Source organism: Motacilla alba, chromosome 5, assembly GCF_015832195.1.
Source record: "Motacilla alba alba isolate MOTALB_02 chromosome 5, Motacilla_alba_V1.0_pri, whole genome shotgun sequence".
Lineage (NCBI taxonomy): Eukaryota > Metazoa > Chordata > Aves > Passeriformes > Motacillidae > Motacilla > Motacilla alba.
Window position 1 is genome coordinate 8873145 of NC_052020.1, and position 14980 is coordinate 8888124.

The window sequence follows — 14980 nt, forward strand, 5'->3', positions numbered from 1 at the left end:
AGGGACCTGCTGGGGGTGAGCACAGCGAGGCAGCTCTTGGAAAGGACCTTCCTGCTCCATCTGCCTCTCCCAAGCTTCCCAGAAATCTGGTGAGCAGATTTGCAGCCCGCCTGCTGCCAAATTCAATCCTGGCCCTGGAGATGCTGTTTGGATAATGAATGAGACCAAAATTCTTCAGCTTCTCTCCGTGGAGCTGAGCCATCACAGCCTGCAAAGGTGCAGGACAACCCGCAGGACACTCACCTGTCCCCAGAGAGGTGGCACTTCCCAGCCACACACAGGAACATCCACCCAGGGGATCAGCACGGGATGCCCCAGCTCCATCCATTGCTGTTCCCTGGGGGAGTTCTTAGCAGCAGCCCTGAGGCCTGGTGCTCCCCAAGGACAGTTGTGGTTTTTGGGAGGGCTCCAAGGCAAGCCAAACCCCAGCCCTCACTCCCAGCTTCCATTCCCAAACCCCCCTCGAGTGTTGTTCAGGGGCAGTGTCCTGCTGGGCAGTGAGGAGGTATAACGTTTTTGCCCGGGGGTTTGAGCTGATCTGATGAGCTCTCAACACCCCAACACTACACCCCAGAATAGCTCAGCTTCCATCAGGAGGCATAAAAGGAGCAGGAGGCTGATGTGACAGCGTCAGGAACAAAAAAGGTTTAATAAAGGCAAAATAACAAACTCAAAGCGATCCAGGTGCCACAAGCTTGTGCTCCTGGTAAAGACCCCTCACAAAAGCCATTTGGCTTCTTTGTTCTGTCCTTTTCTACTCAATGGCCCAGGCGGGACCTTTTGGCTCATGGCCAATTAGCTGTCCCCAAACTTGAGGTGAAGTCCCCAAGGTCCTATCAGTGACTTTTCTACCTGATCACCGGGAGAAACTTCTGGGCTCTTTCCTTTTTGGGGGACAGAGGAAGGTTCTGTCACTCTGTCCATAGGGGGCACATTCCTACAAGGAGGCTGCAGGTCCCACATCCCCACAGAACTACAGGTGCCTCCAAGGAGGCTCTGGGTACCTCCTTTCCATGGACCTGCCTTGGACTCACCTGCCCAGGGCTCTGAAACTCCAGGCTCTGCTCCAAGCGAGGCTCACACCTTCCCCTTCTTCCTCATCTTCTTCCTCTTCTTTTTCTTCTTGTTTCTATTCTTCCACCTCCTCCTCCTTCTCCCCTGCCCAGCCCCTGCAGACCTCTCACCACAGGAATTTAGGGTTTATGCCCCCTCAGAATTCACCCCCTCAAAAACCTCTCCCCACCCCAGTGAATACTGCATCCTCAGGACCTTCCTTTATAAGGGAGAGGAAACTGCCCCTGGAGAGCCATTAGAGGCTTCCAGTAATTAGCAATTACCAGTCCTGAAGAGCTGCCCCTGCCTCTCCTAACGAGGTTTGGTGCTAATTATAGCAGGCAGGGCCAGGAGCCCTGGTGAGGGGCGGCGGCAGCGACCACACGGAGCCTTCTGGATTCCTTGGGATGTAGAAAAGGGCCGGGGTTACTCCAGGACAGCGATCCGAGTGCTCCTCCACTGCCAGCAGTGCTGGGGATGCTGTTCCAGGGCTGGCCTGGCTTCCTGCTCATCAGCTGCTCCTGTCTCATCCATCACTTGGGATAATTCCTGCTGAATATTGCGGGATTCCGCCGTGCCCGGCTCCAGCCAGCAGCGAAATCCATCCCCTTGGACCAGCCTTGGGGATATTTGGGAACGGAGCAACGTGGAATGAGAGCACCCAAATCCTTCATTTGTCAGGCTCAAGTGTGTGCTCAGCGTCCCAGTGGAGTTTAATCCCTCCTGAGCTCTTCTCTGCCCGTCCCAGCACTTCCCAAACTGGCTCTTCTCCAGCAGGGCAGCAACACCCACCCCCAGCTACTGGAAAACAAGCCCCCAACCCAGCTCCCAGTGTTCAACTCCCTTGGGAATGCCATAAACCCCCTAAAAATAAACAAACGCCCCCCCTTGTCCAGCCCCGGGAGGCGTTTTAGCCCCATTTGGGCTCTGCCCATACACAGAGCCCTGAGCGAATTTTCATTCACTAAATTAAATTTAATTCAATGAAATTGGGATTTTAATCGAGGTGCTGAGAAGGAGCAGCCCCAAATTGCTTTCCCGGCCCAGCTCTTTGACGGGGCTCATTTTCCCCCCCAACAGGAGAATGTGGGTGCATGAAGAGAAGTGGAACGCAATGAATCCTTGAAAGCCCTTGGATAGACACAAGCAGCACCAGGAAACACCTCTGGGAGCTGCAGGAGGGCAAAGGGTGCCTGGGGGGGTTCTGGAGCAGACTGGGGAGGTGGGATAAGTGATCCCAGGCTGTGATCCTCCAGGGAATCCTTTTAGGGGTGGAGGGAGCCAGGAGGGCACATGGTGCCAGGGCTCAGGGGGAGGATAAGAGGGATGGCCAGCCCTAATTTAAGGGTGATCCCACACCATGCACCCCTTTCCTTAAGCTCCCTAAAATAACCTATCCTGGGAGTGCCACAGGAGTTGGGAGCTCAGCTTTTATTGTCACAGGACACGGCAGCAGACAACGGGGTCGGTCACAACAGAGGGGACAGGGGAGTGACACCACAGGGTCCCAGCACAGCCACCCTGACCAGCCACACAGCCCCAACACCCAGAGGGAGGGAAGGAGTATGAGCCAGGAGCCCAGCTCCTTCCCACACCTTTCCTGCCCCATCCCTGTGCAAAACAACAACTCCTCAGGCCACGGTGGTTTTCCCTCTGGGAACAGGGCAGCTGATGAGCAGACAGAGGGGGACCTGCAAGCAGCTTCTGGAACTGGCTCCGTTGTGTCCATGCTACTGAGCACAGCCTGGAAGGGCTGGAAGGGTTGGAGGATCCAGGGGTTTTACTCACCAGCCACGCTGAGGAAGCAGGCTGCATCCCCAGGGAATGGCCGCTGCCAGCCCGGGAGCCAGCACGGCCCTCGGGGTCACCCAGCCTGGTGGGTGCTGCTGGATTTGGGGTGCAGATACACCCAGCCAGCTCAGGGAAGGGGAAAGGACCCCCCAGACGTGCCTGTGCTGGGTCTGAGCCCCACCAGAACACGGCTGAGCCTCCCTCCAAGGGTTGCCCCGACACCACTGGAGTCACCTCAGCTACGCCAGAGGGGGAGGAGGGAACAAAGGGATCAGATGGATGAAGAAAACCTTCCCTGCTGGCACAAAGTCCCCTGTAGGAAGAACCCGCAGGCTTTTGTACCCCAGTGCCACCCTCTCCACTCGTGCCCTTCCCCTCCAGAGAGCCGGTGCAGCCCCAGCAGCCGCCCCGTGCCGGGCTGGAGCCGGGCACTCACTCGGGAATGTAGTCCCTGAAGGAGTTAAAGCTCAGGCTCCGGCCCGCGGAGTTCAGGGTGGAGCTGGCCTGCATTTTGGGAATCTTCTCCATGAGCTTGGACACTGTCCTCCTCTTGAAGGAGCCCGGCGAGAAGTGCCCCTGCCTGAGCAGCTCCTGGTAGAGGCTGCTGAACACCGCCACCGGCTCCTCGTAGCTGTCCCGGGTGGAGATCTCGTAGAAGGGAATCTTGAGGGCTTTGGAGAGGTTCTCCCCATCCTCGGTGGACACCATCCTGTCGAACTGCAGGTCCTTCTTGTTGCCCACGATGACCACGGGCGGCTGCTCGGCGCCGCCGCTGCGCTTGGGGCTGGCGTGCAGGTGGTTGATGAGGAAGCAGAGCCGCATCACCTCGTCGAAGCTGCAGCGGTCGGTCACCGAGTACACCACGGCGAAGCCGTCGCCCCACTTGATCTTCTCCTCGATCTGCAGCGAGTCCTCCTCCTGCCGGGGCACGCAGGCTCCCATGAGCACCGCCGGAATGCCGGCGCCGCTGGATGCAACCCCGGTGACCCCCCCGAGGGTGCCGTCCCCGTGAAGGCTGAGAAGGAGCAGCCCCACATTGCTTTCCTGGACCAGCTCTTTGATGGGGCTCATTTTCACCCCCCCACAGGAGAATGTGGGTGCATGAAGAGAAATGGAATATAATGAATCCCCTTCCTTGAAGGGGAACCCCTTGGAGAGATAAAAGCAGCACCAGGAAACACCTCTGGAGCTGTAGGAGGGAAAAGAGACAGCAGCACCGGCAGCCCGGGGCAGGGATGGGGTGGCTTAGGCAGTGTGGCAGGTGGGGACGGCCTCCATCCTGTCCTGGCATGGATATAGGGGGAATCAGTGCTCCCTTGAGTTGCACTGGCACAGGAAGCACAGCTGTGCCCCGCATGCGAATGGGGAAATATTTACCTGAAGGGAATGGGAATGGAGGAATATATCACACTGTAACTGAGGTTAGACATAAATTCACCAAAACACCCTTTTCCTGAGGTAACCACCATGATGTTCCAGACACCAGGAATTAGGCCAGGGGAAGAGCAGGGGCTGCCTTCCCTGGCAGGCTGCTCTGCTCCGTGTTGTTTTCCCGGCTGAGCTCACCTGTCCGGCTGTGTCGAGGATCTCGAAGTGCACCATCTCCCCGTCGATGACAGCCACGTGCCTGTAGATCATTTCTGGGCAGGACACACAGGGAAGGTGTGTGAGAGAACCCCCAGGGAGCAGCCACAGCCCAGGTGGCTTCGGTCACCCGGGTGGCCGAGAGGGCAGCGGTGACCAAAGTGTGGGAGCGACAAGGGAGGGAGAGGGGCCCCACAGGAGAGAGGGAGGAGGGGATATTTCTGGGACATTCCAGCAGGGACATAGCTTCAATTCTGAAAAAACAACACAAATGCAAAAAAAAAAAACCAAACCCACAAACCCAAAATTCTAGAATTCAGGAGAGCACAGGCTCCAGGGGCTTAGATGCCTCCTGTCCTTTAAAAGCCACCTCTCAGCAAATTGGGAAGGAATTAGAGGAACTGAGGAGGAACTGCTGGTTTGGTGGTTGGACTCTCAGAAGTCTTTGCCAGCCTAAATGATTCTGTGATCCTGTGATTCTACATGGTTCCACAACCCCATGACTGAGCCTGCAGCACTTCCCTGTGAAATCCAAAAGCTCATCCCAACAGATTTTTCCTAAATAACACCAGAAAGGGGAAAAGGCATGCAGGGCCCAGGGAGATGTCAGGATGTCCACGGGCTGCCTGTCTGGTTGAGGAGGAAGAAGAGGGAATATGGTGAATTTGGGGGCAGAGTTGGCTCTGCCATGGTGACAGCCCCAAGGAAAAGGAGTTTTCCTACCTAGGGTTGGGTCATAGTCTCCAATGAATCTCCTGGTGATGAATCGTACGGTCAGCGCTGGGAAAAAATAAAACAAAAACACAACGAACCCTTGTCAGTCCTCTGGACTAATTTTTCCTCCTTGCAAGGGCAAAGGAGCAGCAGGAGCAGCCACAGCTCAAGCAATTAAACCCTCTCATCTGATTACACATCTCCCTGCACCAGAGCCCGGCGAGGCAAAGCCTTTGGCCCTAACATCTTTTCCAGGAAGCTGCTTTGGAAATGCAGTGCTGGTGCCTGGAGAGGGAATTTCTGGACAAAGCCATGGCTGGGAGGGTGAAGAGAGTGCAGGAGTGGAGGGTGGAAGTGGTGCTTGAGCTCTTCGAGGTGTTAATGATGATAATGGAGATGGGAGTGAAAGGTTGGTGGAGAGGCTGAGAGCTGGCTTGGAAAGGCAACAGGAGTGGAAAGTGAAATTAGTGGAATGGGAAAAAAACAGGGGGGGGGGAAACCCCAAAAGAGCTAGGCAGGAGCACAGAGCCATGAGGGAGAGGAAGAAGGGAAAACAGACCAGGAGTGTGACAGGAGGATAAACCTCACCAGAACCAGGATGTGGTGAAAACCCCTCCAGAAACAAAAAGGGAAATGAAAAGCCAACACCAAGCTGGAGCAACACTCGGAGCTCCCTTTCCCTTGCAACCCAGGGTCAGTTTGTCCCAGCTGCCCACCAGCAGATGTTGCTGGTGTCCTGCCCTCACAGACCCACACCAAGCTGATCAGGATCTGTGTGTTTATCCCAGGAATGTGGCACCCTACATGGGCCAGGCTTAAATAACCACAGAAAGGGAAAGAGGGATGCAGGAACTTCTCCTGCCTCTCACACCTGTTTGGTTCCTCTTTGGGGACATCATCATCCTCTCACCCCCCCCCCCCCCCCCCCCCCCCCCCCAGTCTGTCTCTGGGTTTGAAACCTGCACAGCAGGGAAGGGATTTGAAGAAAAAAGCAGGTAATTTAGTCAAACTGCTCTGAGGAGATAACCAGGGATCCTGCAGGAGGCACCTACAGGCACCTTCAAAGAGGCGACGGAGTTATTGGGGGGGAGTAGGACGAGGCAGGCTCGGTCTCTAGAAAGCACCTGATTGTGTGTCATATGTCAGGCAGCCACCCAAAGCTGGAGCACATGGTGTGGGATGAGACGAGGAGCCAATTAGATTGATTAAAAATTGGCTGGAGCGCAGGAACACGAGGGGAGCTGCCAGTGGGGGAAGCGGCCACAGGCGGAGCGGCCGCGGCCACCCAGCCTTATAAGGAGCTTTTTCTCCCCATCCTGAACATCAGTCACCTCGGGAAGGGCTTTCCTTGGAGCTGAAAGGGTTAATTGTGCTTTAAATGTGGGGTGGGGGCTCAAGGGGCGATTTACCTGCCACGGAAGCAGGCTGGGCACCTCGGGATAGCACCGGGCGCGTGCCCACGTGCTGCCCTGTTTGTGCCGCTCCGCAGCGGCCCCAGCGCCGATCCATCTTCGCTCCACGTGCTGCAGGCAGAGCTCTGCTCTGGATTATGGCAGAGTTTACGCAGGGCAGCAGCAGCAGAGGACAGCACAAGCCCCAGCTGGGCTGGATTTCCAGCCCCCGCTGCTGATTCACACAGCCCTGATCCTTAAACCACACGGCTGCACCCGAACTCACCCCTGCTCGGAGAATCTGGGAGCTGAAGGTTTCCAAACTGCTCAAAAAAAAAAAAACCCAAACTCCTGCTGAGAATCAAGGGTTATTTTTCCCTTTTGCAGCTGCCCACATGGGATTTGCCCTTTGGTTGTTCCCACCCCTCAACTCTCCCAAGCTGCCTCCGTATCCCATGGCTGCAGCAGCTCATCCTGGGGATGAGCGGGGCCCTGCCAGGATGGGAGCTTGGCAGCTCGGGGATGAAATCCACCTTCAGCCTCCCCTGCTTCACACCCTGGCCAGGAGAGATGTCACCCCCACCTTGGGGACACAGCTGCCTCCCCTGTCCTCCCCACAGGAGCCGAAGCAATGATGCTGCTGCTCTTGGCTCCTTCCTCACCTCTCCCACGCTCCATCCATCACCTGGGATGGCACCTGCCAGCTGGGCAGGTGTCCTCATCCCCAGAGCAGGGGCTGCTGGGCAGCAGGACCCGGCAGCTGGGGCACAGCCCCCGGGGAAGGTGACACGATGTCCCCTGGCAGGGGAGGACGTGTGGAACAGCGCCCAGGGGACACAGATGGGGAGGGACACGCTCAGGGGGGCTGCGTGCCTGCCGTTCCCGGGGGCTGCTCCCTGTTCCTGGCAGGCTCCAGCTCTCCCCTGCACGAACCACGGATCGATTACCCCCCTGTGCCCCAACTCCATGGCCTGTGTCACTGTCCCACTGTCACAAACCCCGCTGCAAGGAACACACACTGACAGCCAACCCTAACCGGAGGAACTTCTAAAGACCCTCGGCACGATCCCACCCTAAGGAGGAGAAACAAAAACCCCACACCTGCCCACAGGAGGGGCCCAAAGCTGCCAGGAATCTGCGGCGTGCCGGGTGGGATGGCCAGCAGCAGGGACACACACGTGTTTGGGATAAGGGCGAGCCAAGGGCTCCGTACGCCCCATAAAACCATCTGCTCCATCGGGGCTAAACGCCTCCGGGGCTCTGGGTACCCCAGAGCTGAGCCCCTGAGCCCCATCCCGTGCTCCAGCAGTGCTCAGGGAGAATTGGGAGTTGCTTCCTTCAGTTTAATCAGGGAATGAGGATTTTTCGTTAATGCCGGCTCAGTCCATGGAAACACAATTCCCGCGGCTCCGACAGCCCGGCACAGGTGCCGCTGCTGCGGTGCCTTCCCTTTTCCAGAGGGGCAGGACATTCCCTGTCCCCGAGGGCACAGCAGCATAGTTGTGTCCTACCAGGCTTTGCATGGATCATGGATCACCGCAACGCAGATCCACATCTTTCCCTGCCTCTGACCCCAGCCCCGGCACTCCGGGTGCCACAGGGGACACCTTTGCCCCCAAGTGCTCCCAGCTCGGGATGGAGGAGTGGGAAGCAGGGAAGGGTGATCCCCCAGGAAGGAATGGGGTGAAGGAGGGAGCTCCCAGCACAGTATCCCAAACCCACACTTCAGGAGGCACAGAGAGCACCGAACAAGGCACAGGGAAAGGGATTTTTCCAGAGAGAAAACAGCCCGGCGCTGCGGAGGAGGCTCCGCACAGCTGCTGTGGGCGCTGGGAATGAGCAGCGAACTCCTCACACCCGGGAAAACCCCATCCCGAGCCCAGCTTTTAGGAAAGTTCTCCCGGTCAGTGATGTCCACCCCGGGTCCCCACGCAGCCGGGGACCCCTCGAGCTCCGGTGCAAAGCGTCCGTGTGGGAAACTCGAGGGGAAGGAAAGTCAGTGCCCTTAAACCCCACGGGTTGGGGGGGCACCGGGAGAATGTCCCTCGTCCCGGCTTCCTAAGGGACATGGGAAGGTTGGTCCCCCTGGCCGGGAAGGAGGAGAGCGGGGGGATGCCAGGGCATAGCAGAGGGATGCAGGAAGACGCCAGAGAGGGGCTGGGGGATGCCAGAGGGATGCGGGGGATAGCGAGGGACACAGGGGGGATAGCGGGGAGCCCCGTCCTACCTGTCTTGCCCACGGCGCTCTGTCCCAGCACGACGAGGCGCAGGGTGCGGGCCGGGCTGAGGCTCACGGAGCGGCGCAGGGGCCGCGGGAAGCTCATCCCGGAGCCGGGCCGGGGCTGCCCCGGGATCCGCCGCTCCGCCGGGCGCTGCTCCGCCGGCTCCGCCCCGGGGGCCGGGCTGGGCTCAGCCCCGGGCGGGCCCGCTGATGCCCTCCTCCTCCTCCTCCTCTTCCTCCTCCTCGGCCCGCAGAGGCGGTCGTCATCCCGTCCCGTTCGGGAGGTGTGCCTCAGTTTCCCCGCACGCAGCAGCGCCGGGCAGCGCCTCCCGGATCGGGAAAGCTGCTCCCCGCAAAGGGGCAATGGCACGGTGGGACGGGGCTCGGAGCCACCTGGGCTATGGAAGGTGTCCCTGTGCATGGCAGGAGGTGGCACTGGATGGGCTGTGAGGTCCCTTCCATCCCAAACCTTCCTGGCATTCCCTGAGTCTGTAGGAGTGAGGAAAGAGGGAAGTGGTGCAACACCTCCCCAGCCAGAGCAACACAGCCAGAGTGCTGCCTGCCCCCAAACCGCTGCCTGAAGTCGTGATTGTCCCCGTGTTTGTGCACCAGACAAGTTGGTGAAGACAAGAGGAGCTGACTTAGCCCCGGCCTTCCCCCTTGTCCCACGAGCAGGGCGAGGAGTGAATCCTGGCTCAGCACAAACCAGCCACGAAATCCCCCTGGATATCCAAAAAGCAAGGACTCCACGCCAGGCCTGGAACTGAACTTCGTGTGTTTGGGGGCAGCAGCACCGCCAGGCAGCAGCGTGAGGGCGTACCCAGGTGTGCAGGGAATGTGTGACAGCTTAGAGCAGTACCTGGAGCTGGCACGGATGTGCCTTGAGCATCCTGGGAAGAAGGGACAAGCCTGGCAACACCTTGAGCAGCATCTTGACTCTCTCCATCAGACCCCAGAATGCTTCTGACCCGTCAACACATATCCCAGGTGATGCCAGTGCTGCAAAAAAAGAAGCTGGGAGAAGGGACCAGGGCGTGGAGCCTTCGAACGCCCACATCAGGGACTTGGTCCCTTTTCCAAAGGCTGCAGTAATTTCTCTGGCACAGGGATCTCTCAGCCTGACCATCTGGGGTGACTTAGCACAGCCCACTCGGTGCTTGAGGGAACATGAGCCCACCTGGTATTTATAGCCCCTATCAGGTGTCCAAAGGGAACGTCCTGGTGCCTACAGGGACATCAGCACTCAACCAGCCACAGGGTTATCGGGACCACAGCTGCTGCCAGCGGGATCAGGGCTGGAGGGAGGCCCCTGGATAACACAGGGACTGTGGTGGAGAGCCTGGAGAGCCAGCAGGCCTCTCCCAGAAACCCATCTTGCCATCACGTGTGTCTTCCTTGTGCATCAGCCCCTGGAAACAGCTCTGCTCCGGCTTCTCCAAAGGCAAAAATCAGGCTCATGGCTACATCTGGGGCCCAGAAAACAACAGCGAGGCAATAAGGAGATTTTGGGACAAAAGCTGATTCCCAGCTGGGGAACGGGGGGGGTGTCGAGAAAAAGAAGTCTCCTTTACATTCCTTCCCTATTTTTAGCCCCATTTCCTACGGAAATGAGATGTCTGCAATCAAGTCCTCTTCTTGCCTGATCCTCTCTAAGACCAGTTTTAATACATGGCCTGATTCCAGGCAAACGAGGGAGAAGCCACGGAGAAAACCCTTTTCCTGTGAGTTGCGTGACAACAAACGGGCAAATTTCATGGAAAATCGACCCTTGCAGTTTGGAAGGCAGGAACTGGCTGGGGGAGTGCAGAGTGACAATTCCTGCTGCTCCAGGTTGCTGCTGTGCTCGCCTCAGGTGCAGCACCTTGGCAGCACCGCCCTGGCAGTGGGGCACTCACACTTGCCTTAATTCCGAGTGTCTTAGCAGCACATGGATTCTTGGGGATGAGGGAACAGAGGGACAAGAAGGATGGAATTAAAATGGAAGCACAGCTGCACTCATGCCACAGACTTCCAGTGTCACCTTGGGAAAATCAGCTCCCTTCCCACCATGACCTTCCAATCCAATACCAGCTGCTCCAGAGAAATATATCCCTGGATTCTTCAGGAAAAGGCTCAGTGTGAGTCCCAGAGCTGGGCAGTTTGTGTCCCTGACAGCACAGCTGGGAGAAACTCCTGCTCCTCAGGCACAGCTCTCCTTGGCGTGGTGGAAACCACATGCATGTTCCCACAGGAGCACTCGGCACCACGTCCCACGTTTGCCAGGGAATATTTGGCAGTGGAAACGGGACTTTATCACCGGTGATCGCCGCATGATCCACCTCCGGCGCTCCACAGCTGAGCCGGGTGGGAAAGGTGCGGGAGATATTGAGGCCTGGTGAAATATTTGTGGTCAGGCTCCTCCATACTCGCTGGTCCTCCAAGACACAAGGAGCCTGCTCTGGGAACCGAGCCAGAGGCTCCCATGAATCACAGCCCTGCACACAGAAAATCAGCTGAAGTGAAAAGCTGGCCTAGAGCAAAGAGCCAAATCCCCCTCAGGCCGCGGCCTCGGATCGGGGGGATCCCGTTCCATGGTCCAAACCACTTCCCTACTGGATTGTCAGCTGTTTCCAGAGCTGCCCAGAAACTGAACTTTGAGGCTTTTGTAACTGGGCAATGGTGTTTTCTTACTTAGGAAAGGAAGATAAAGTAACACCGGTCCCTTTTCTCTCCATGAGATGATCCAAAGGCATGGAATGCCAACAGATCCGTGCAGGAGCCAACTCCAGCTCAAAAATGACTGAGGTATCTCAAACTTTGGTTCCCCGAGGCTTAGCTCCTCTCCCAAGCCTCCATTTGAAGAGCTCAAACCCTTTTCCAGCTCACCCACCACATTAAATTGCCACTGGTTAATTACTGCACAGACATTCCCGTGTGCAGCTCCATCCGGGAATGTTCTCCAAGGATTTAACCAAAGCCACACTGCCCTGTCCATAAACATATTTTGGGTTGCTGCAGCAAACCCAGCACACCCAAGAGTCCTCCCAGCCTTCAGCCCCTCACCTCCCTTGATTCACTCTGTTCCTTCTGACACCAATCCTGCTGTGAAACCTGTGCTTTCACATCCAAGGCACAGGGGGGACACAGATCCCAGCTGCTTCTCCATTTGCTATAAACACGGAGAGGGAAAACAGATGAAAGGCCCCATGTCCAGGCATGCCGGCCACTGCTGGACTCCTTCGTGTGGGATTTGCATCAACACGGACCCACTGGGAACACGTTCCCTTTCTTTTTTTTAAATAAAAAGCTGTTTTTTAGGTCACAGGAGATAATAAAACCTTCAGTGCAAGAGAAATCCAAGCAAACAGAGTTTCCTGATGTCCTGTTCCTGCCTGCCGCTGAAGCGGATTCCGACACGCGGCTGGATCACGCCGAGAAAACAAATCTGGCTCCACGTCAGAGCTCAAAGGCTCCTTCCCAAAGCTGCGAGGGATAAAAAACACAGGGAAGGGGCAAATTAACAGCACTTCCCTCCCGCCCCAGGGCCTGAACAACACATCCCGAGAGCTTTGCCACTGGATAAACACCGGCAGCTCACGGCTGGCAGAGCGTGCCATCCAAATGTCCTGACGGAGCTGCTAAATCCCTGTGCTGCCCCGTGGCTTCCAGAGAGAGTGTCCTGCACTTTGTTTTCCCGCAGGAGCTGGCTGTTGGGAAGGAGGACGCAGCCACAGACCCCGTGTGTTGGGCTCCATCAGACTCCACAAAGAGCTCCTCATGGCAGGAAGCTTCCCGCTGCGGGAAAGGCTTTGCTTGGGAAGCCGATTTTAGAACACAGAGCACTGTGCTGAGGGAAGGAACACAAATCCCATCGTGGAGGTAACTTAAACCTCCAGAAACGCTGCAAAAAGCGATCCTGTGGGATGAGCAGGGTGGGGCTGTTTTACCTTCGACCACAAGAAGGATTTTATGTGAAACACAAGCCCAAGCCCCTCGAAGCTGCAACACCAGAGCGCTGGAGGGGTTTGGAACAGCACCAGCCTTTGAAATGATGGAAACCTCGCTCCAAAGAGCTCCTAAAAGCAGCTGGAGCTAAGGGGGAGGGGGGGAAAACCTGGAGCCACAAAAGAATTCCAGTGCCATAGGAAACTCTTGAAAGGGCAGAGGAGGTCAGGGCTGGGCTCAGTGCATGGCACACAGAAATCAGGGATTCAGCCTCTCCCGGAGAGGCAAGGAGGGGTCTCGGGGGAAACACACCCAGGATCCAGGAGGAGCATGGATGCACTTGGCGTTCCTGCCCCAAACAGGGGATGCCACGGGGAGCTGACAGAGCAGCAAGGGCACCTCCCGAATCCTTCCCGCCAGCCATTGCTGAGCAAACCTCGCAGCTGGCGAGAAAACAACGCTCCCTTATGATGGGAAATGTCAGGGCTGCGGAGCCGGCTGTCCTGCTGCCGCCCAGCCCTGCCGGCATTCTTGGAAAGCACAGCAGGAGCTGCACAGGCAGCGGCTTTGTGGCCAGCGGGCAGGGATCAGCGCTGGAATTCACTCCCAATTCCCAGCACATGCCCTCTGCTCGGCTCTCCAGCCTCCCTGCCGGGGGGGGGGACAGACGCCACTGGGGTGGCCGGAGCCCAGGCCTGCTTCTTGTCTGACCCACGTGGATCTTCAGCTCCGGGCAGAGCATCTCAAATCCCAGCCAGATCCGTTTGGTCCTGGCAGAGAAATTTCCACCATGAACCGGTACTCAAGGAAAAAAAATCCTTAAGTTTTCTCAACCTATTTTGTTGAGAAATTCCTGCTCTTCAACTATTTCAGTGCTGTTTAGCACCAGGAAGGGTGACAAGGATCAACCCCTGACACGTGAAGCCCCGTGGAGACCTGTGACTTCATCCCTGAGAGCTGGGCATTCCTGCTTCCACTTGGAATGACAAAAAAGCTTTTGATTCAAATTCTCCCGAAGAAAGCATTAAAATAATCCCTTTTTACCTCAGTCTGAATAAATAATTCCAACAAAACCCGCCTATTTTGCATGATAAACTTTTTTAAACCAAAAACTTCCTGATACTGGTTGGATTTTCCCTTCCTCAATTTTTGTCCCCCCAAAATGCTGTGAAACCACCCTAATTTTGGGTAGTATCTCACTTGGATCAGAACTACATTCCCAAGGGCTTTTTGGGGGATCAGACTTACAGAACTTAAGCCCTTTGCTTTTCCTTTGACTCCACAGCAGCCTCTGCCCTCCGTATTGTTGAGCCCAGAATCCCGTGTTATTTCCAAGTGTTTCTTCCTATTTGGGAAGGACAGAACATTCCTGCTACATCCCCTGAAAGCCAAGACATGCTGTTTCTTAGCCCCAGCACTCAAACACAGAGGGACTGAGGGTTTCCAGTCCAATTCCTTGGGCTGGCAGCGCCGCTTCCGCTGTGCACCGGGAACAGCCTGCATCCGGAGGCTGCGGTCCCCGTGCCAGCCCCACGGCACGCTCTGCCTGCTGCTGGGATCTGCTGGCCCCAGCATGGAACTGCAATCACCTGTGGGAGAAGGGGAAGAGGTGGGAGATGGTTTTTGGAGGGTTTTCCCCACCATTTCAGTTCGGAAGAGGTTGGGAATGAGGATGAGATGATCCAGGCTGTCCCTGCCTCCACGCTCCGTCAGCTGCTAAAAGCTGCGTGTGTTTAACCTCAGCAGGAGGGAAAGAGCAGCATTCCCAAGGGCTGTTTGTGCCAGAGGATCTGAAATCGGGAGGGTTGAGGCCACCCCTGCAGGTCCAGCTGTCTGCAGGGGCTGAAGAAGCAGCTCAACCCTGGCACACCTGGATCCTTTTCCAGCAGCCACAGCCACCACAGCGGTGCCTGAAGTGATCCCCCCAAAGGAATTGTGAGACTGGACAGCCAGGGCCAGCTCCAGATGGAACAAAACCCCCCATTTCCCTCAGCACAGGGCTCTGGCAACCTTTGTGCCAGGAGGAGCCATGGTGGGAGTGCAAGGGACACCCAAATGTGGTTTTATTCCCAATTTGAAGCAAGGTACTCCCTAGGGAAGTGACAAGGTGAGCAGGGCCCGTTATCCCTTCCCATGGTGGCTATTAGGAACCCCACAGTACAAGAAACTCCAGGAAACTTCAGGAAGCTCTCCTCCTGGTGGATATCCAGCCCAGGAACACCAGCAGACCTCAGCTGGATCCACCTGGCCTGGTATGTGCTGCTCAGGAAAGGACAGTGCTCCATGTGCAGCCACAGAAGAG

General features: G+C 56.8%; 1 protein-coding gene across 4 annotated transcripts; it reads right to left on the reverse strand.

The window, feature by feature from the left end:
- Positions 1-2013: 2013 nt before the first annotated feature.
- LOC119701509 (ras-related and estrogen-regulated growth inhibitor-like) lies at positions 2014-8955 on the reverse strand. 4 transcript variants are annotated; one of them, XM_038138272.1, is made up of 6 exons: positions 8761-8886; positions 6820-6856; positions 6552-6684; positions 5152-5208; positions 4411-4484; positions 2014-3762 (listed from the first exon to the last, which is right to left on the reverse strand). In XM_038138272.1, exons 3-6 carry the CDS (start codon positions 6649-6651, stop codon positions 3277-3279), a joined length of 717 nt encoding a protein of 238 aa, XP_037994200.1. In that variant the 5' UTR covers positions 6652-6684; positions 6820-6856; positions 8761-8886; the 3' UTR covers positions 2014-3276. The 4 variants fall into 4 exon arrangements, with proteins under 4 accessions (XP_037994200.1, XP_037994202.1, XP_037994203.1 ...); XM_038138274.1 differs by lacking the exon at positions 6820-6856 and having other exon boundaries at positions 8761-8897; XM_038138275.1 differs by lacking the exons at positions 6552-6684; positions 6820-6856 and having other exon boundaries at positions 8761-8955.
- Positions 8956-14980: the final 6025 nt, after the last annotated feature.